At 68.1% G+C, this 19754-nt stretch overlaps 2 protein-coding genes and 1 long non-coding RNA gene across 5 annotated transcripts; 2 read left to right on the top strand and 1 right to left on the bottom strand.

The window, feature by feature from the left end:
- The first annotated feature begins 42 nt into the window (after positions 1 to 42).
- ESYT1 (extended synaptotagmin 1) lies at positions 43 to 14965 on the top strand. Its single transcript, XM_071799853.1, has 31 exons — positions 43 to 348; positions 1360 to 1401; positions 2405 to 2539; positions 2616 to 2689; positions 2805 to 2877; positions 2954 to 3043; positions 3146 to 3201; positions 3278 to 3401; positions 3489 to 3665; positions 4741 to 4823; positions 4912 to 4960; positions 5948 to 6037; positions 6149 to 6241; positions 6341 to 6412; positions 6517 to 6603; positions 7472 to 7621; positions 7713 to 7847; positions 8058 to 8234; positions 8346 to 8428; positions 8508 to 8556; positions 9189 to 9278; positions 10380 to 10475; positions 10556 to 10627; positions 10708 to 10794; positions 12884 to 13030; positions 13098 to 13240; positions 13404 to 13502; positions 13590 to 13721; positions 13790 to 13895; positions 14001 to 14050; positions 14572 to 14965. The coding sequence occupies exons 1-31, from the start codon at positions 82 to 84 to the stop codon at positions 14588 to 14590; spliced, it is 3147 nt and encodes a 1048-aa protein (XP_071655954.1). The 5' UTR covers positions 43 to 81; the 3' UTR covers positions 14591 to 14965.
- Positions 13685 to 15852, bottom strand: LOC139825764 (uncharacterized). 2 transcript variants are annotated; one of them, XR_011735969.1, is made up of 3 exons: positions 15745 to 15852; positions 14556 to 14984; positions 13685 to 13886 (listed from the first exon to the last, which is right to left on the bottom strand). It is a non-coding gene; the product is annotated as an uncharacterized lncRNA (long non-coding RNA). The 2 variants fall into 2 exon arrangements; XR_011735968.1 differs by having other exon boundaries at positions 14752 to 14984.
- MYL6 (myosin light chain 6) lies at positions 15465 to 19704 on the top strand. Of its 2 annotated transcripts, XM_071799892.1 has the most exons (7): positions 15465 to 15592; positions 15778 to 15805; positions 16374 to 16517; positions 16598 to 16771; positions 18859 to 18936; positions 19067 to 19105; positions 19441 to 19704. In XM_071799892.1, the coding sequence occupies exons 1-6, from the start codon at positions 15590 to 15592 to the stop codon at positions 19093 to 19095; spliced, it is 456 nt and encodes a 151-aa protein (XP_071655993.1). In that variant the 5' UTR covers positions 15465 to 15589; the 3' UTR covers positions 19096 to 19105; positions 19441 to 19704. The 2 variants fall into 2 exon arrangements, with proteins under 2 accessions (XP_071655993.1, XP_071655992.1); XM_071799891.1 differs by lacking the exon at positions 19067 to 19105.
- Positions 19705 to 19754: the final 50 nt, after the last annotated feature.

The following is a 19754-nucleotide window of genomic DNA, read 5'->3' as shown; positions in this document are numbered from 1 at the left end:
CTCCGGGCTGGCGAGCGGCCAATAAGCGGCGGGCGGGGCTCCGGGCGCGGCAGTGGCGGCGGCGGCGGCGGCGGGAGGAGGATGGAGCGGCGGGGCCCGGGGCTGGCGGCGCTGGGCGCGCTGGGCCGGCGGCTGCTCTGGGCGCTGCCCGCCTACGCCGCGGGGCTGCTGGGGCTGGGGGCGGGCGCGCTGCTGCTGGCGCTGGCGCTTTACGCCGGTTGGCGGCGGCGGCGGCGAGACCGGGAGCGCGGGTTGCGCTTGGCCGCCCGCCTGCAGAGCGACGAGGAGGCCGCCGTGCGCGCAGCCGCCGCCGGGCTGGGCGCGGCCCGCGGGGAGCTGCCGGCATGGGTAAGCGGGTGGCCGCCCGCCGCGCTGCGCCGTTATCCCCGGCGGCGGCAACGGGACCGCCTCGGGATCCCCCGCCAGCGGTGGGACCTCCCGCCCCGGGGCCGCCCCGAGCCCGTGTCAGTGGCTCCAGGCTGTGGGCACCCCCGGTTACCGCACTGCGGTCGGAGCCCGCGATTCCTGCCGCTGGGACCGGGCGGACCCGAGCGGTTGCACCGCGGTCCCCGCTTGGGCTTCCCGGGCCGGGCGGGACCCCCGGGACCGGGCTCATCCCCGCCAGCTGCACCCCGCACCCCGCTTGGGCTTCCCCGGGGTTCCCCCATCACCGCTCCGCTCCCCGCTGCACCGAGTCCCGCTTGAGCTTCCCGGGACACCCCCGCACCGCAACCCCCGCTCCACCGAGGTGCCCCCGTGGGTCCCAAACGCTGCATCGCCCCTCGCGCTGCCCCCGATGGGGGGGTTCCCTGCCTGGCCCCCCGCAGTGCGGTGACACCCCCGGACCCGCCCGGGGCCTTCCGGCCGGGCCGTGACTCACCGGGCCCGGGGGGGCCGCTTCCTGAGCGGCCGCGGGCTGGGGCGGGCGCGGAGGGGCCGGGACCCCCCCACAGTGGTGCTGGGGGGCCGGGACCCCCCTTCTCGTGCACCCCCCACCACCGGGACCCCCGGGAACGGCCACAGCAGGGCGGGATTTGTCAGCGGGGCCGGAGCTGCCGCCAGATGTTGTCACAGCTGCGGGGGGGGTGACACCGTGTCCCGGCCCCCCCTGCCCCACCCCGAGCCGCTCCCCGCGGGGATCCCGCCGGGAAACTGAGGCACGGGGCTGGGTGGGGCCGTTGCGCAGGAACGAAACCCGCGGTTTGGCTTCCGCCCGCGTCCGCTGGAACCGCCCCCCGGCCTCACGACACCCCCCAATCTCACGACACCCCCCAGTCTCACGACACCCCCCAATCTCACGACACCCCCAGTCTCACGACACCCCCAGTCTCACGACACCCCGGGCCCGTCTGCCCGCAGGTGAGCTTCCCGGATGTGGAGAGGGCAGAATGGCTGAACAAGGTGAGGTGTCTGTCTGTCCATCCAGCCTTGCGTCCATCCAGCCCTGTATTCATCACTCTGTCCCTCCTTCCATCCATCCCTCCATACGTCCATCCCTGCATTCATCCCTGCGTCCCTCCTTCTATCCATCCCTCCATATGTCCATCCCTCCCTCCCTCCATCCCTCCCTCCATCCCTCCCTGCATCCCTCCATCCATCCATCCATTCCTCCCTCCCTGCAACCCTCCCTCCCTCCATCCATCCCTCCATCCATCCCTGCATCCCTCCCTCCATCCTGAGCTCCCTGCATCCCTGCATCCATCCCTCCCTCCATCCTGAGTTCCATCCTGAGCTCCCTCCATCCCTCCCTGCATCCATCCTTCCATCCATCCCTGCATCCATCCATCCCTCCATCCCTCCCTGCATCCATCCTTCCGTCCGTCCCTCCATCCATCCCTCCCTTCCTCCATCCATCCCTCTCTCCATCCCTCCATCCATCCCTGCATCCCTCCCTCCATCCTGAGCTCCATCCATCCCTCCCTGCATCCCTCCCTGCATCCATTCCTCCATCCCTGCATCCCTCCCTCCATCCCTTCCTCCATCCATCCCTCTCTCCATCCCTCCATCCATCCCTTCCTGCATCCCTCCCTCCATCCTGAGCTCCATCCATCCATCCCTCCCTGCATCCATCCCTCCATCCTGAGCTCCCTGCATCCCTCCATCCATCCCTCCCTTCCTCCATCCATCCCTCTCTCCATCCCTCCATCCATCCATCCCTCCATCCATCCCTGCATCCCTCCCTCCATCCTGAGCTCCATCCATCCCTCCCTGCATCCCTCCATCCCTCCCTGCATCCATCCATCCATCCCTGCATCCATTCCTCCATCCCTGCATCCCTCCCTCCATCCCTCCCTCCCTCCATCCCTTCCTCCATCCATCCCTCCCTGCATTCCTCCTTCCATCCACCCATCACTCCCCCACCCCGCACCCGTCCATCTGTCTGTCCCCCTGTCCATCCACACAGGTGCTGGCCCAGGCCTGGCCCTTCTTCGGGCAGTACATGGAGAAGCTGCTGGTGGACAAGGTGGCCCCATCCATCCGCGCCTCCAACACCCACCTCCAGACCTTCACCTTCACCAAGGTGGACATGGGCGAGAAGGTAGGGCTGTCCCCAGGCCTGGGGGTGTCCCCCCTTGCCATAGACCCCCCCCCAGCTCACCGCTGCCCCTCCGCAGCCGCTCCGTGTCCTGGGGGTCAGGGCTCACCCCGGCGCCCACAAGCAGCAGATCCTGCTGGACCTCAACATCAGGTGAGCGACCGAGGGCACCAGGTCCAGGCTGGGGTGTCCCCCAGCAGCTGCCGGACCCCTCCTCGCTGTGGGGGGGCCATGGTGGAGACCCCCCCACCACGTCCCATCTCCACAGCTACGTGGGTGACGTCCAGATCGACGTGGAGGTGAAGAAGTTCTTCTGCAAGGCGGGGGTGAAGGGCATGCAGGTGAGGGGGGGCGGGAGGCAGGGTGGGGGCTGTGACCGTGGGGGGGGTCACACATCAGCGCTGTGCCCCCCCCCAGCTCCATGGGATGCTGCGGATCATCCTGGAGCCCCTCCTGGGGGACGTGCCCATCGTGGGGGCCGTCACCATGTTCTTCATCCGTCGCCCGGTGAGTGCCCCCCCCCAACCCTGGGACCGGCAGCCCCGGCCCCCCCAGGCACAATGGGGCTGGGTCCATCCCCCCCATATCTGACCCCAATCCCCCCCCCAGACCTTGGACATCAACTGGACGGGGATGACGAACCTATTGGACATCCCGGGGCTCAGGTGAGGCTGTGGGGTCCCCCCACCCCCCAAAACTGCACCACCCATGGCCCCCCCATCACCGTGCCCCCCTCCCCAGCTCCATGTCGGACACCATGATCATGGACACCATCGCCTCCTACCTCGTCCTGCCCAACCGCCTCCTGGTGCCGCTGGTGCCCGACCTGCCCGATGCCGCACAGCTGCGCTGCCCCCTGCCCCGGGTAAGGGCTGCGGGGGTCCCGGGGGGCTTTGGGGTGTCCCCTGTCCCCCCCTCCCCATTCAACCCGGCTGACCCCCCCCGTTTGCAGGGGGTGGTGCGGGTGCATCTCCGGGGCGCCCGGGACCTGCGGGCCAAGGACCGGTTCATGGGGGGGCTGGTGGGGGGCAAGTCGGACCCCTACGCCGTCCTGCGCGTGGGCACCCAGGTTGTCACCAGCCGCGTCATCGACGACAACCTCAACCCCACCTGGGACGAGGTCTATGAGGTGAGACCCCCCCCCCCCCCCAAACCAGGGACACCCCCAGAGGAGCTGCAGTTCTGGGAGAGGGGGCACAGGGACCCTCACAGTGTCCCCAGTGGGGCTGGGAGGGCAGCAGGACCCCAAGCTGGGCAGGGGGACACAGTGACATCCCAGTCTGGCCGTGCTGGGCAGGGGCACCCCAGTGACACCCCAACTTGGCCCTGTTGTCATAGGGACCCCAGTGACACCCCAGCCTGGCCATGCTGGGCAAAAGGACCCCAGTGACACCCCAACCTGGCCATGCTGGGCAAAGGGACCCCAGTGACACCCCAACCTGGCCGTGCTGGGCATGGGGACTCAGTGACACCCCAGCCTGGCCATGCTGGGCAAAAGGACCCCAGTGACACCCCAACCTGGCCATGCTGGGCAAAGGGACCCCAGTGACACCCCAACCTGGCTGTGCTGGGCATGGGGACTCAGTGACACCCCAGCCTGGCCATGCTGGGCAAAAGGACCCCAGTGACACCCCAACCTGGCCATGCTGGGCAAAGGGACCCCAGTGACACCCCAACCTGGCTGTGCTGGAAATGGGGACTCAGTGACACCCCAACCTGGCCATGCTGGGTATGGGGACCCCGGTGACACCCCAACCTGGCTGTGCTGGGCATGGGGACTCAGTGACACCCCGACCTGGCCGTGCTGGGCAGGGGAACCCCGGTGACACCCCAGCCTGGCCGTACTGGGCAAAGGGACCCCAGTGACACCCCAGCCTGGCTGTGCTGGGCAAAGGGACCCAGTGACACCCCAACTTGGCCCTGTTGTCATAGGGACCCCAGTGACACCCCAATCTGGCTGTGCTGGGCATGGGGACCCCAGTGACACCCCAGCCTGGCTGTGCTGGGCATGGGGACCCAGTGACACCCCGACCTGGCTGTGCTGGACATGGGGACTCGGTGACACCCCAGCCTGGCCATGCTGGGCAAAGGGACCCCAGTGACACCCCAACCTGGCCATGCTGGGCATGGGGACCCAGTGACACCCCAGCTTGACTGTGCTGGGCATGGGGACCCCCTGTGTACCCCGCTGACTGTGTCCCCAGTTCATCGTGCACGAGGTGCCGGGGCAGGAGCTGGAGGTCGAGCTGCTGGACAAGGACCCCGACCAGGACGATCTCCTGGGCAGGTGGGTGGGCTTGCGGCTGGGGGGGTGTTGGCAGGTTGGGGGGGGGTGCTGCCCCCCAGCCCCACAGCTCACGGCCTTTCCCCCCCAGGATGAAGGTGGATTTGGGGGAGGTGCTGAAGGCGCGGGTGCTGGAGGAGGTGGGTGCTGGGGGGTTCGTGCTGATCCCTGGGGGGCTGTACTGACCCTTATGGGGTGCTGGGGAGGCTGGGGGGGTCGTGTTGACCCCTCTGGGGTTCTGGGGGGTCGTGCTGACCCCTATGGAGTGATGGGGAAACCAGGGGCGCTGTGCCGACCCCTATGGGGCTGAGGGGACTGTGCTGACCCCTATGGGGCTGGGGAGGATCGTGTTGAGCCCTATGGGGCTGGGGGGGAACTGGGCGGGGCGGTGTTGGCTCCTCTGGGGGGTTTGGGGGGGCCGTGCTGACCCCTCTGGGGTTGGGGGGGATGCGTTGACCCCTCTGGGGCTGGGGGGGGTCGTGCTGACCCCTATGGAGCTGGGGGGGACTGGGGGAGTCCGTGTTGACCCTTCTGGGGTGCTGGGGGGTACTGGGGGGTTCATGCTGACCTATATGGGGTTGGGGGGGCTGTACTGACCCCTATGGGGCTGAGGAGGGTTGTGCTGACCACTATGGGGCTGAGGGATACTGGGGGGTTCATGCTGACCTATATGGGATTGGGGGGGCTGTACTGACCCCTATGGGGCTGGGGGGGGTTGTGCTGACCCCTATGGGGCTGGGGGAGGTTGTGCTGACCCCTATGGGGCTGGGGGGTACTGGGGGGTTCGTGCTGACCCATACGGGGTTGGGGGGACTGTGTTAACCCCTATGGGGCCAGGGGGGCCGTGTTGACCCCTATGGGGTCGGGGGGGGCCGTGCTGACCCCTATGGGTCTGGGGGGCCGTGCTGACCCCTATAGCGCTGAGGGGGCCAAGCTGACCACTATGGGTCCGGGGGAGGCCGTGCTGACCCCTATGGGTCAGGAGGGGGCTATGCTGACCCCTATGGGTCTGGAGGGCCGTGCTGATCCCTATGGGTCTGGAGGGCCATGCTGATCCCTATGGGTCCGGGGGGCTGTTCTGACCCCTATGGGGCCGGGGGGGCCGAGCTGACCCGCCTGCCCCCCAGTGGTTCCCGCTGCAGGAGGGCGGTCGGGGGCGGCTGCTGCTGCGCCTCGAGTGGCTCTCGCTCCTTCCCGACGCCTCCAAACTGGACCAGGTGAGCCCAGAGACGAGTTTTTGGGGTCCCAGCGGCGCTAAGGGGGGGTCACCTACCCCTCCTGACCCCCCCGCACCCCCCCCCAAATTTCCTCCGGGTGCATCCCCGCAGGTTTTGGAGAGAAACCGGACGATCGTGGCCAAACCCGACCCCCCATCCGCCGCCATCCTGGTCGTGTATCTGGACCGGGCTGAGGAGCTGCCTGTGAGCGGGGGGGGTCCAGGGGGTCCCGGGGGTCCCGGGGGGGGGGTCCGGTGGTCAGAGGTGTGTGGGGACCCCCCCCGACCCCCCGTTTTTGCGCAGGTGAAGAAGCCGGGCAAGGAGCCCAACCCCGTGGTGCAGGTGTCGGTGCAGGATGTGACTCGGGAGAGCAAGGTGGGGGGGCAGGGGGGTTCTGGGGGGGCAGGGACCCGGCGGGGTGTTCTCACCGCGTTCCCACCACCCCCCCCAGGTGCTCTATAACCCCTCTCCCCCCCCAGGTTGTCTATAACTCGTCTGCTCCCGTCTGGGAAGACGCTTTTCGCTTCTTCCTGCACGACCCCAAGAACCAGGACGTCGACATCCAGGCGAGACCCCGGCCCCCCAGATCCCCCCCCGGCCCCATGTCCCCCCCCCCGGCCCCCCAGATCCCCCCCCGGCCCCTCAGATCCCCCCAGATCCCCGGCCCCGTGTCCCCTCCATGTCCCCCAAATCCGCAGCCATGTGTTCCCCATCTCCCTGCTGTGTCCCCAGCCCCTATTTCCCCCCAATCCCCCCCAAATCTCCAGCCTTCTGTCCCCCCAAATCCCCCCCATATCCCCAACCCCGTGTCCCCCTCTTTCCCCCCAGATCCCCAGTTCCATTTCCCTCAAGTGCCCCCAAATCCCCAGCCCTGTGTCCCCCCCATATCCCCCAAATCTCTCCCACATCCCCAACCCCACGTGTCCTCCATGTCCCCCAATTCTACAGCCCAATTTCCCCCAAATCCCCCCTAATCCCCATCCCTGTGTCCCCCTCTTTCCCCCCAGATCCCCAGCCCCATTTTCCCCAAATCCTCAGCCCCACTTCCCTCAAATCCCCCCAAATCTCCAGCCCTGTGTCCCCCCATGTGCGCCCACATCCCCCACCCCTTGTCCCCCAAATCTCCAGCCCCATGTCCCTCAAACCCCTGGCCCCATTTCCCCCAAACCCCCCCCACATCCCCAGCCCCGTTTCCCCCCTGTGTCCCCCAATTTCACAGCCCCATTTCCCCCAAACCCCCAGCCCCATCTCCCCACCCTGTCCCCCCACACCCCCCCCCCCAGATCCCTGTCCCCATCTCATCCCCTTGTCCCCCAAATCCCCAACCCCATTTCCCCCACATCCCCCAAATCTCTGCCCCCGTTTCTCCCCCGTTTCTCCCCATTTCCCCCCCAAACCCCCACCCCGGCCCCCCCTGACCGCTGCCCCCCCCAGGTGAAGGACGATCCCCGCCAGAGCCCCCTGGGGTCGCTGTCGCTGCCCCTCGCCCGCCTGCTCGACGCCCCCGACCTGGCGCTGTCCCAGCCCTTCCAGCTCCAGCACTCGGGACCCCGCAGCCTCCTGCACCTCAAACTGGTCCTGCGGGTGAGGGGGGGGCACCGTGGGGACACCGTGGGGACACCGGGGGGGGGGGGTCCTACCCCTCCACCCCCCCCGCTGACCCCTATATCCGCAGGTGCTCTTCTTTGATGCCCCTGAGAACGGTGCCCCCACCCCCCCAGCCCCCCCTGGCCAACCGGACCCCCCCACCAGCACCGAGGGTCCCCAGAGGCCCCCCCAGAGCAACCCGGACCCCCAGTTTGGCACCGAGGTGGGGATGGGATGGGATGGGATGGGATGGGATGGGATGGGATGGGATGGGATGGGATGGGATGGGATGGGATGGGGAGGATGGGGGTCAGGGGTGGGGGGACGTGCAGAGGGGAACAGGGAGGGATGTGGGGTGGGGGGTCCTGTGTGGGCTGGGGGGGGCGCTCAGGGACACCCCCGGTGCCACCGCCCGGTGTCCCCGTGTCCCCAGCACGTGCTGCGGATCCACCTCCTGGAGGCCGAGAACCTGGTGGCCAAGGACAATCGTTTCGGGGGGGCCGTGCGGGGCCGTTCCGACCCCTACGCCAAAGTGCGGGTGGCCGGGGGGGTTTTCCGCAGCCGAGTGATCAAGGAGAACCTGAACCCCCGCTGGAATGAGATCTACGAGGTACCCGGGGGGGGGAAACTGAGGCAGGGGAGCTGGGAGGGGACCCAGGTGTCCGAGAGGGGACCCAGGCGTCCGGGGGGGTCCCCACTGGTGTCCCCCCTCCCCACGCAGGTGATCGTGGACAACGTCCCCGGGCAGGACGTGGAGTTCGACCTGTTTGATAAGGACATTGATAAGGATGATTTCCTGGGACGGTGGGTGCTGGGGGGGCGATGGGGGGGCTATGGGGTGTTCCCCCCACCCCCCAGCCCTCACCAACCGTCCCCCCCCCAGGTGTAAAGTGCCACTGAGGAGGGTGCTGAGCAGCCGCATCATGGATGAGGTAGGATGGGGGGGTGCACCGGGATTGGGGGGTGCACCGGGATTTGGGGGTGCACCGGGATTTGAGGGTTGCAGTGGGATTTGGGGGCTGCAATGGGATTGGGGGCTGCAGTGGGATTTGGGGGGTGCAGGGGGAGTGGGGGCTGCAGTGGGATTTGGGGGTGCAGTGGGATTGGGGGTTGCAGTGGGATTTGGGGGGTGCAGGGGGATTGGGGGCTGCAGTGGGATTTGGGGGTGCAGTGGGATTGGAGCAGCTGCAGTGAGATTTGGGGGTGCAGCGGGATTTGGGGGTGCACCAGGATTGGGGATTGCAGTGGGATTGGGGGGTACAGTGGGATTGGGGGTTACAGTGGGGTTGGGGGGGTGCAGTGGGATTGGGGGGTGCAGGGGGATTTGGGGGTGCAGGGGGATTTGAGGGTGCAGGGGGACTGGGGGGTGCAGTGGGATTTGGGGTTGCAGTGGGATTGGGGCAGCTTCAGTGGGATTTGGGGGTGCAGTGGGATTTGGGGGTGCAGGGGGATTTGGGGGTGCAGGGGGACTGGGGGTTGCAGTGGGATTTGGGGTTGCAGTGGGATTGGGGGGTGCAGTGGGATTTGGGGGTGCACCGGGGGGGTCTCACCTGCTGTCCCCCAGTGGCTGCCCCTGGAGGATGTGAAGTCGGGGCGGCTGCACGTGCGGCTGGAGAAGCTGAGCCCCCAGCCCAGCACCGACCTCCTCGAGCAGGTAACGGACCCCCCCAGGGAACGGGGACATGGGGGCACAGCTGTCCCCGTGTGTCCCCATCCCCGTGTGTTCGTGTCCGTGTCCCCATGTGTCCCCGTCCCTATCCCCGTGTGTCCTCGTCCCCATCCCCTGCATCCCCATGTGTCCCCATCCCCATGTGTCCCCGTCCCCATCCCCATGTGTCCCCATCCCCATGTGTCCCCATCCCCATGTGTCCCCATCCCCATGTGTCCCCGTCCCCGTCCCCATGTGTCCCCGTCCTCATCCCCTGCATGTCCGTGTGTCCCCATTCCCGTGTGTCCCCATTCCCTGCATCCCCAGCTGTGTCCCCATCCCCAGCCCTGTCCCCATCCCTGCACCCCCATGTGTCCCTGTCCCCAGCCCTGTCCCCATTCCCTACATCCCCGTGTGTCCCCATCCCCTTGTGTCCCCATCCCCATGTGTCTCCATCCCCTGCATCCCCAGCTGTGTCCCCATCCCCAGCCCTGTCCCCATCCCTACATCCCCATGTGTCCCTGTCCCCATTCCCTACATCCCCATGTGTCCCCATCCCCGTGTGTCCCTGTCCCCATCCCCAGCCCTGTCCCCATTCCCTACATCCCCGTGTGTCCCCATCCCTGTGTGTCCCTGTCCCCATCCCCAGCCCTGTCCCCATTCCCTACATCCCCGTGTGTCCCCATCCCTGTGTGTCCCTGTCCCCATCCCCAGCCCTGTCCCCATTCCCTACATCCCCATGTGTCCCCATCCCTGTGTCCCTGTCCCCATCCCCAGCCCTGTCCCCATTCCCTACATCCCCATGTGTCCCCATCCCTGTGTCCCTGTCCCCATCCCCAGCCCTGTCCCCATTCCCTACATCCCCGTGTGTCCCCATTCCCGTGTGTCCCTGTCCCCATTCCCTACATCCCCGTGTGTCCCCATCCCCTTGTGTCCCCTTCCCCGTGTGTCCCCATCCCCTGCATCCCCAGCTGTGTCCCCATCCCCAGCCCTGCATCCCCATGTGTCCCTGTCCCCATTCCCTACATCCTCATGTGTCCCCATCCCCATGTGTCCCCCTGTCCCCCCACCGTGGTGGGACCCCCAACCCACCCATTGCCCCCCCAGGTCCTGCACACCAACACGCTCCTGCAGCCCCCCCGGGGCCCGGAGCTCTCGGCCGCTCTTCTCTCCGTCTTCATGGACCGAGCAGCCGACCTCCCGGTGAGTGACCCTGGGGGGCCCCCGGGCACCCCCCCATCCATGCCCTCCATCCCCCCCCTCATCATCCCCCGTGTCCCCAGCTCCGGAAGGGCTCCAAACCCCCCGCTGCCCTGGCCACCCTGACCGTGCGCGACGTCTCCGTCAAGACCAAGGTAAGAAAGACACAGGTGGGGGTGGCCATGGGGGGGGAGGGACAAAAAGGGGGGTCCCTCACTTGCTCTCCTGTCCCCAGACTTGCGCCCCAAACTCTGAGCCCGTGTGGGACGAAGGCTTCTCCTTCCTCATCAAACGGCCCCATGTCGAGTCGCTGGAGCTGCAGGTCTTGGGGGGGTGTTCCCGTCCCCCTGGGGGGTCTCATCCCCATGTGGGGGGGGTCTCATCCCCATGGCGGGGTCCTGGCCCCGTGGAGGGGGTCCTGGCCCTATGACAGAGCTCCCGTCCCCGTGGCGGGGGTCCTGTCACCATGGGGGGTCCCATCCCCATCGCAGACCTCCTGTCCCCATGGTGGGTTCCTATCTCCATGGGGGGGTCTCATCCCCGTGGGGGGGGTCCTGTCCCTGCCGGGGGGCTCCAGACCCCATGGTAGGGGTCCCATCCCCATGGTGGGGTCCCATCCCCGTCACAGAGCTCCTGTTCCAATGGTGGGCTCCTGCCCCATGGGGGGGTCCCGTCCCTGGGCTGGGGGGGTCCAGTCCCTGTGTGGGGGCTCCTCACCCCATGACAAAGCTCCTGTCCCCATGGTGGGGGTCCCATCCCCGTTGCAGAGTTCCTGTCCCCATGGCGGGTTCCTGTCCCCATGGGGGGGTCTCATCCCCACCAGGGGGGTCCTGTCCCCATGCAGGGGACTCACATCCCTGTGGGGGGATCCAGTCCCCGCGTGGGGGCTCCTCACCCCACGACAAAGCTCCTGTCCCCATGGTGGGGGTCCCATCCCCATGGTGGGGGTCCCATCCCCGTTGATGAATTCCTGTTCCCATGTGGGGGTCTCATCCCCACCGTGGGGGTCCTGTCCCCATGCAGGGGGCTCCTGGCCACACAACAGAGCTCCCATCCCCATGTTGGGGGGTCCTGTCCCCATGGGGGGACTCACATCCCTGGAGGGGGGCCCAGTCCCCGTGTGGGGGCTCCTCACCCCATGACAAAGCTCCCATCCCCATGGTGGGGGTCCCATCCCCGTTGCAGAGTTCCTGTCCCTATGGGGGGTCTCATCCCCATGGGGGTGTCCAATCCCCATGTTGGGGGGTCCTGTCCCCATGGGGGGACTCACATCCCTGGGGGGGTGGTCCAGTCCCCGTGTGGGGGCTCCTCACCCCACGACAAAGCTCCCATCCCCATGGTGGGGGTCCCATCCCCGTTGCAGAGTTCCTGTCCCTATGGGGGGTCTCATCCCCATGGGGGTGTCCCATCCCCATGTTGGGGGGTCCTGTACCCATGGGGGGACTCACATCCCTGGAGGGGGGGTCCAGTCCCCGTGTGGGGGCTCCTCACCCCACGACAAAGCTCCCATCCCCATGGTGGGGGTCCCATCCCCGTTGCAGAGTTCCTGTCCCTATGGGGGGTCTCATCCCCATGGGGGTGTCCCATCCCCATGTTGGGGGGTCCTGTCCCCATGGGGGGACTCACATCCCTGGAGGGGGGTCCAGTCCCCGTGTGGGGGCTCCTCACCCCACGACAAAGCTCCCATCCCCATGGTGGGGGTCCCATCCCCGTTGCAGAGTTCCTGTCCCTATGGGGGGGTCTCATCCCCATGGGGGTGTCCCATCCCCATGTTGGGGGGTCCTGTACCCATGGGGGGACTCACATCCCTGGGGGGGTGGTCCAGTCCCCGTGTGGGGGCTCCTCACCCCATGACAAAGCTCCCATCCCCATGATGGGGGTCCCATCCCCGTTGCAGAGTTCCTGTCCCTATGGGGGGTCTCATCCCCATGGGGGTGTCCCATCCCCATGTTGGGGGGTCCTGTACCCATGGGGGGACTCACATCCCTGGGGGGGTGGTCCAGTCCCCGTGTGGGGGCTCCTCACCCCATGACAAAGCTCCCATCCCCATGATGGGGGTCCCATCCCCGTTGCAGAGTTCCTGTCCCTATGGGGGGTCTCATCCCCATGGGGGTGTCCGATCCCCATGTTGGGGGGTCCTGTTCCCATGGGGGGACTCACATCCCTGGGGGGGGCTCCAGACCCCGTGTGGGGGCTCCTCACCTCACGACAAAGCTGCTGTCCCCATGGGGGGGGTCTCATCCCCGTTGCAGAGTTCCTGTCCCTATGAGGGGGTCTCATCCCCACTGGGGGGGTCCTGTCCCTATGGGGGGGGGCTCGTGGCCACACAACAGAGCTCCCATCCCCATGTTGGGGGGTCCCATCCCCATGGGTGGTCCCGCCGCGGGGTGCTGAGCCCCCTGTCCCCGCAGGTGACCGAGGAGGGGGGGCAGCCCCTGGGTACCCTCAGCCTCCCCCTGTCGCGGCTGCTGGCGGCCGAGGGGCTGGTGCTGGACGGCTGGTTCCCGCTGGCGGGGGGGGGCCCGCACAGCCAGGTCCTGCTGAGGGCGCAGCTGGGGGTGAGTGCCGGCGGGGGGGGCGGGAGGGACCCTGGGACCCTCCTCACCCCCCTTACCCCCCCGACAGGTGCTGGTGTCGCAGCAGGCGGAGCTGGGAGGGGGCAGCGTGGCCCTGGCCGGGGGGGACGCTGCCCCCCAACCCATGGAGGCACCGGGGGAGGGGGAGAGCGGGGCGGGGGGGCTGCGGCAGCGCCTGCTTCCCTCTGACAGGTAATTCTGGGGGTGACCCCCCCCACCGGGTGTCCCCCCCCACCGGGTGTCCCCATGTCACATCCAGCCCATCCCCCATTGCAAACCCCAGGGTGGGGGGGGCTGAGCCCCGTGCTGGGGGTCTCGGGGGGGGGGTTCACTGACCTGACCCCCCCCCTCGCAGCCACCCGGAGCCACCCGAGGGTCCCCTGGGCCGGTTGCAGTTGACACTTTGGTACCACGGGGACGAGCGCAAGTTGGTGGCCATTGTGCACGGCTGCAGGTGAGGAGGGGGGCAATGAGGGGGGGGTCGGGGTTAGGACCCCCCCTTGAGCTGTTCCCCCCCATCTTGAGCTGTTCCCCCCCCCAGGAAGCTCCGGGGGGTGTCAAAGGAGCTGCCCGACCCCTATGTGTCCCTGGTGCTGCTGCCCGACCGCAGCCGCAGCACCAAGAGGAAAACGGGCGTGCAGAAGAAAACCCTGAACCCCGATTTTAACGAGAGGTAATGGGGGGGCACGGGGAGGGGGGGGCACCTTCCCAGTGCCGCCCAGTACAGCCCGGTGTCCCCAGGTTCGAGTGGGACGTGTCGCTGGACGAAGCTTCGCGGCGCAAGCTGGAGGCGCAGGTCAAATCCACCGTGTCCTTCATGTCGCGGGAGAAGGAGGTGCTGGGGAAGGTAGGGGAATTGGGGGGGTCTCCGAGGGTCTGGGGGGGTCCTAGAGGGTCTGGGGGTGTCGCGGGGAGCCCCCCAGAGCCCCCCTGAACCTCTGCTCTCCCCCAGCTCCATCTGGACCTGGCACAAGTGGATCTTTCCGAGGGGGGAACCCACTGGTGAGTGGGGCTGGGGGGCACGGGGGGCTGTCCCTGGGACTGGGGGCTGTGTCCCCCCCCCAGTGTCCCCCCCCAGTGTCCCCCCCCAGTGTCCCCCCTCGCATTGTTCCCCCCCCCGCACTGTCCCCCCTCATTGTCCCCGTCCCAGTGTCCCCCCCGCACAGTGTCCCCCCTCAGTGTTTCCACCCCCCCACACTGTCCCCCCCCATTGTCCCCGCCCCAGTGTCCCCCGCATTGTCCCCCCCTCCCCATTGTCCCTCCCCATTGTCCCCGCCCCAGTGTCCCCCCCATTGTCGTCCCCTCCATTGTCCCCCCCATTGTCCCGCCCCATTGTCCCCCCCAATTGTCCCCCCACCAGTGTCCCCCCCCAGTGTCCCAGCCTCATTGTCCCCTCCCAGTGTTCCCCCTCATTGTGTTCCCCCCAGTGTCCCCCCTCGCATTGTTCCCCCCCCGCATTGTTCCCCCCCCAGTGTCCCCCCCTCAGTGTCCCCCCGTGTCCCCTCACCTCTCTCCCCCCACAGGTACGAGCTGCGGGACTGAGCGAAGCAGCCCCTAGAGCTGGACCCCCCCCCCAAAGAGGGAATGGGGGTGACCGGGCCGCCCCCGGCTGCTCCCGCCCCCCCCCGCCGCCCCCCATCCTCGCCATTGACCAAAGACGTGCGGGGCCGGGCCCCCCCGCGCCCCCCAGACTGTTACCGCACCTCGTGCCTTCGCCACCAAGGAGCCCCCCGGTGCGGGGGGGGGCGGCCTGGGGTTGTGTCCCCAGTGTCCCCCCCCTCCGCGCGGGGAGATGCTTTTGTCACCGCGATGCCACCACCGCCATGTCACCGCGCTGCCACCCCCTCGCTGCCTTCGTGGGGCTTCGTCCCCGTGTGTGTCCCCCCCCCCCCGCGCTAATAAAGGATGGAGGGGACAGCGGTGGCTTCGTGTGGTTCTGGGGATGGGGGTTTGCGGTGTGTTCCCCCCCCGCCGGGTGACACTCCCACGGGTCATTGGGATGTCACCCCCCCCGGCTTTGGGGTGTCCCCATCGTGGTGTTCCCCCCCGCCGGGTGACACTCCCACGGGTCATTGGGATGTCACCCCCCCCGCTTTGGGGTGTCCCCATCGTGGTGTTCCCCCCCGCCGGGTGACACTCCCACGGGTCATTGGGATGTCACCCCCCCCCGCTTTGGGGTGTCCCCATCGTGGTGTCCCCACCCTCATGTCCCTGGGGGGTTTGTCGCCTGTTGCCCTGTCCCCGCGGGGGTGTCCCTGGGGGTGTGGCCGTTGGGGTGTGTCCCATGGGGATGTCACCCGTGGGGTGAACCCCCCCGGCCCCGCTCCGTGCCCATCTATAGGCAAAAAATCCCCCCCAGGATAAGGGGCGTGGCCTCGCGTGTCCCCGTCCCCTTATGCATAATTAACCGGGTAATTAGCGCGCGGTGACGTAGCGACGCGCGGCCAATGGGCGGGCGGTGACGCCGCTCGATACAAAGCGCCCGCCCGCCCCCCCCGCCGCGGCCCAGAGCGCGGAGCAGGAACCGGAGCGACCGGCGCCATGGTGGGAACCGGGAAACGCACCGGGAGCGGCACCGGGCGGGGGATGCGAGGGGGAGCGACACGGGGGAGCGGGGCGGGGGTGGCACCGGGGGTTCGGCGGACGGCGCCGTTGCGGAGGGCGCGGCCGGGCGGTGCCGGTATCGGTGTCGGTACCGGTAGCCGTTGACCGCCGCGCTCTCCCCGCAGTGCGACTTCTCGGAGGAACAGACCGCGGGTGAGTGAGCGGGACCGGGGACCGGGACCAGCCCCGTCGCCCCCAGCGCTTCCTGCACGGGCGGGGCCGCTCCCGGGGCAAAGTCCGTCCTGGGCGGATGCGGGGCCGTTCGGACCGGGGGGATGCGGGGCCCTTCGGACCGGGGGGATGCGGGACGGGGGGATGCGGGGCCGGACGCGGGGCGGGGGGGGCGCGGGCTTTTTTTGCGCCATTTGCCCTTATATGGGCACAGCGCGGGGCCGGGCCCGCATTCCTGCGGGGTGGGGCCGCCCGGACGCCTGGGTTCCTTCCCGGGGGGGGGTGGTGAGAACGGCCCGGACGCCTGGGTTCTTTCACGGGGCGGGGGGGGGAAGGCAGCAGCATCCCGGCCGCGTTCCGTGATCTGCATCCCAACCGGCGTCGGGTTGCACCGGGAAACCGGATCCCGCTCGGCGGCGAAACCCGACCCGGGGCGCGGGCGCTGGGAGCGCGGGGTCCCGGGGCTGGAAGCGATGGGGTCTGGTGGAGGGTCCCGGTGCACGGGGGGGTCCCGGTGTGCCCGGGGGTTGACGCGGGGGGGTCCCCGCAGAGTTCAAGGAGGCGTTTCAGCTGTTCGACCGCACCGGGGATGGGAAGATCCTGTACAGCCAGTGTGGGGATGTGATGCGGGCGCTGGGGCAGAACCCGACGAACGCCGAGGTCATGAAGGTGCTGGGCAACCCCAAGAGTGATGGTGAGTGGGGAGGAGGAACCCCAAGACCCCCAGGACCCCCCTGAACCCCTCACCCCCCGCTCACGGCCGCTGTCCTGCAGAGATGAACCTGAAGACGCTGAACTTCGAGCAGTTCCTGCCCATGATGCAAACCATCGCCAAGAACAAGGACCAGGGCTGCTTCGAGGACTACGTGGAGGGGCTGCGGGTCTTCGACAAGGAGGGCAATGGCACCGTCATGGGGGCCGAGATCCGCCACGTCCTTGTCACCCTGGGTGAGCGTCACCCCCCCCCCCGGCGGGTCCATGAGCCCTCAGGGACCCCTCAGCCAACCCTGGGGATCCCCAGAGCACCAGGGGACCCCCAAAGCCCCAAGGACCCTGTGGTTCTCATCACCCTGGGTATCACCTCCTTGATGGGTCCCTGAACCCCCATGAGCCCTCAGAGACCCCCAGGGCCCCTGTGGTCCTCATCACCCTGAGTGTCACCCCCTTGATGGGTCCTTGAACCCCCATGAGCCCTCAGGGGCCCCTCAGCCATCCCTGGTGAACCCCTAAAACCCCAGGGACCCCATGGTCTTCATCACCCTGAGTGTCACCCCCCTTGATGGGTCCCCAAGCCCCCATGAGCCCTCCAGGGACCCCCAAAGCCCCAGGGACCCCTTGAGCCTCGTGAACCCCCCTTGATGGCTCCCTGAAACCCCCAAGCCCTCAGGGACCCCCCAAAGCCCCAGGGACCCCATGGTCCTCATCACCCTGGGTGTCACCCCCCGACGGGTCCCTGAACCCCCACGAGCCCTCAGGGGCCCCTCAGCTATCCCTGGGGACCCCTAAAGCCCCAGGGGACCCCCAAAGCCCCAAGGACCCCATGGTCCTCATCACCCTGTGTATCACCCCCCTGGTGGGTCCCCAACCCCCATGAGCCCTCAGGGGCCCATCAGCTGTCCCTGGGGACCCCCGGAGCACCAGGGGACCCCCAAATCCCCAAGGACCCCATGTTCCTCATCACCCTGCATGTCACCCCCTGATGGGTCCCCAACCCCCACGAGCCCTCAGGGACCCCCCAGAGCCCCAGGGACCCCATGGTCCTCATCACCCTGCATGTCACCCCCCTGATGGGTCCCCAACCCCCACGAGCCCTCAGGGGCCCATCAGCTGTCCCTGGGGACCCCCGGAGCACCAGGGGACCCCCAAATCCCCAAGGACCCCGTGTTCCTCATCACCCTGCATGTCACCCCCTGATGGGTCCCCAACCCCCATGAGCCCTCAGGGACCCCCCAGAGCCCCAGGGACCCCATGGTCCTCATCACCCTGCATGTCACCCCCCTGATGGGTCCCCAACCCCCACGAGCCCTCAGGGGCCCATCAGCTGTCCCTGGGGACCCCCAGACCACCTGGGGACCCCCAAATCCCCAAGGACCCCATGTTCCTCATCACCCTGGGTGTAACCCCCCTGATGGGTCCCCAACCCCCATGAGCCCTCAGGGACCCCCCAGAGCCCCAGGGACCCCATGGTCCTCATCACCCTGGGTGTCACCCCCCGATGGGTCCCTGAACCCCCACGAGCCCTCAGGGGCCCCTCAGCTATCCCTGGGGACCCCTAAAGCCCCAGGGGACCCCCAAAGCCCCAAGGACCCCATGTTCCTCATCACCCTGGGTGTCATCCCCCTGATGGGTCCCCAACCCCCACGAGCCCTCAGGGGCCCATCAGCTGTCCCTGGGGACCCCCGGAGCACCAGGGGACCCCCAAATCCCCAAGGACCCCACGGTCCTCATCACCCTGTGTATCACCCCCCTGATGGGTCCCCAACCCCCATGAGCCCTCAGGGACCCCCCCAAAGCCCCAGGGACCCCATGGTCCTCATCAACCTGGGTGTCACCCCCCGATGGGTCCCTGAACCCCCACGAGCCCTCAGGGGCCTCTCAGCCATACCTGGGGACCCCCAAAGCCTCAAGGACCCCATGTTCCTCATCACCCTGCGTATCACCCCCCTGATGGGTCCCCAACCCCCATGAGCCCTCAGGGGCCCATCAGCTGTCCCTGGGGACCCCCAGAGCCCCAGGGGACCCCCAGGGACCCCATGTTCCTCATCACCCTGGGTGTAACCCCCCTGATGGGTCCCCAACCCCTGCAAGCCCTCAGGGACCCCCAGGGACCTTGTGGTCCTCGTCACCCCGAGCGTCACCCCCCTGATGGGTCCCTGAACCCCCACGAGCCCTCAGGGGCCCCTCAACCATCCCTGGGGAACCCCCAAATCCTCAAGAACCCTCACAAGTCCCCCCCCAGCCACCTCCAGGGACCCCTGGGGACCCCCAGTGTCCCCCCCAGGTCCCCCCCCAGGGTGACACGGGCTGTCCCGCAGGCGAGAAGATGACGGAGGAGGAGGTGGAGCAGCTGGTGGCCGGGCACGAGGACAGCAACGGCTGCATCAACTACGAAGGTGAGATCGGGGGGTCCTTGGGGGGGGGTCCCAAGGTGGGGGGGGGAGTGGTGTATGTTGGGGGTGGGAGGGGGGGGTCCCAACCACCACCCCGTCCCTCCCTGACCATGGTCTCCTTCCTTCCCGCCAGCGTTTGTGCGACACATCCTATCGGGGTGACACCGCAGGGGTACGCGCCTCCCCCCCCCCCCCAAAAAAAATAATACTGACCGTTTATTTTCCTTCCTTATTTTTCTTCCATAGTCTTTTTTTTTTTAAAAAAACAGCAAAAAAAAAAAGGCCGCTGGTTTGCGCTCTCGCCCCCCCCCCAAAACCAACCCCCCCAATCCTCGCATGTCCCTCTGCATGGGGTGCTGGGGGAGCCCCCCCCCAGGTTGCGGTGACGCCGGTTCCTCCCCGCGCTCTGCAGCCGTTGACTTTGGTTTTCCTGCCTCTCTCCGGGACAAGGGCTGGGGGGGTCCTGAGCTGCCCCACCCATCCCGCTCTCCCCATTTCTCTTTGCAGAGCTGGTCCGGATGGTGCTGAGCGGCTGAGGAGCCTCGTGTCCCCATGTCCCCCCGGTCCCCCCCCCAATCACTCTGGTTTGTGCCTTTTCCTGCCACCCCCTCCATCCCACAGTTTCCCCCCCCCCATCCCACAGTTCCCCCCTCCATCCCACAGTTCCCCCCCCCCAATCCCATAGCCGCCCCCCCCAGCCCCACAGCCGCCCCCCCCAGCCCCACCGGCTAAATTATTGCTCCATGGATCAAATAAAGTGTTGGAAAAGGTGATGCTGGGTCTGTGTGTCCCCCCCCCCCAGACAAACCAGGACCACCGGG

This window comes from Patagioenas fasciata, chromosome 28, assembly GCF_037038585.1.
Source record: "Patagioenas fasciata isolate bPatFas1 chromosome 28, bPatFas1.hap1, whole genome shotgun sequence".
Lineage (NCBI taxonomy): Eukaryota > Metazoa > Chordata > Aves > Columbiformes > Columbidae > Patagioenas > Patagioenas fasciata.
Note: the sequence above shows the minus strand (reverse complement) of the source record. Positions and strands in the feature narration are given on the sequence as shown.

What these genes read in the sequence shown, in the direction of transcription:
- ESYT1 (XM_071799853.1), top strand. Translation starts at nt 82, where the DNA reads ATGGAGCGGCGGGGCCCGGGGCTGGCGGCGCTGGGCGCGCTGGGCCGG. An exon ending in GCGGGGAGCTGCCGGCATGG is followed by an intron (nt 349 to 1,359) that starts GTAAGCGGGTGG and finishes GTCTGCCCGCAG; the next exon opens with GTGAGCTTCCCGGATGTGGA. An exon ending in ATGTGACTCGGGAGAGCAAG is followed by an intron (nt 6,413 to 6,516) that starts GTGGGGGGGCAG and finishes CTCCCCCCCCAG; the next exon opens with GTTGTCTATAACTCGTCTGC.
- MYL6 (XM_071799891.1), top strand. An exon ending in GGGCAACCCCAAGAGTGATG is followed by an intron (nt 16,518 to 16,597) that starts GTGAGTGGGGAG and finishes GCTGTCCTGCAG; the next exon opens with AGATGAACCTGAAGACGCTG. An exon ending in CGGCTGCATCAACTACGAAG is followed by an intron (nt 18,937 to 19,440) that starts GTGAGATCGGGG and finishes TTCTCTTTGCAG; the next exon opens with AGCTGGTCCGGATGGTGCTG.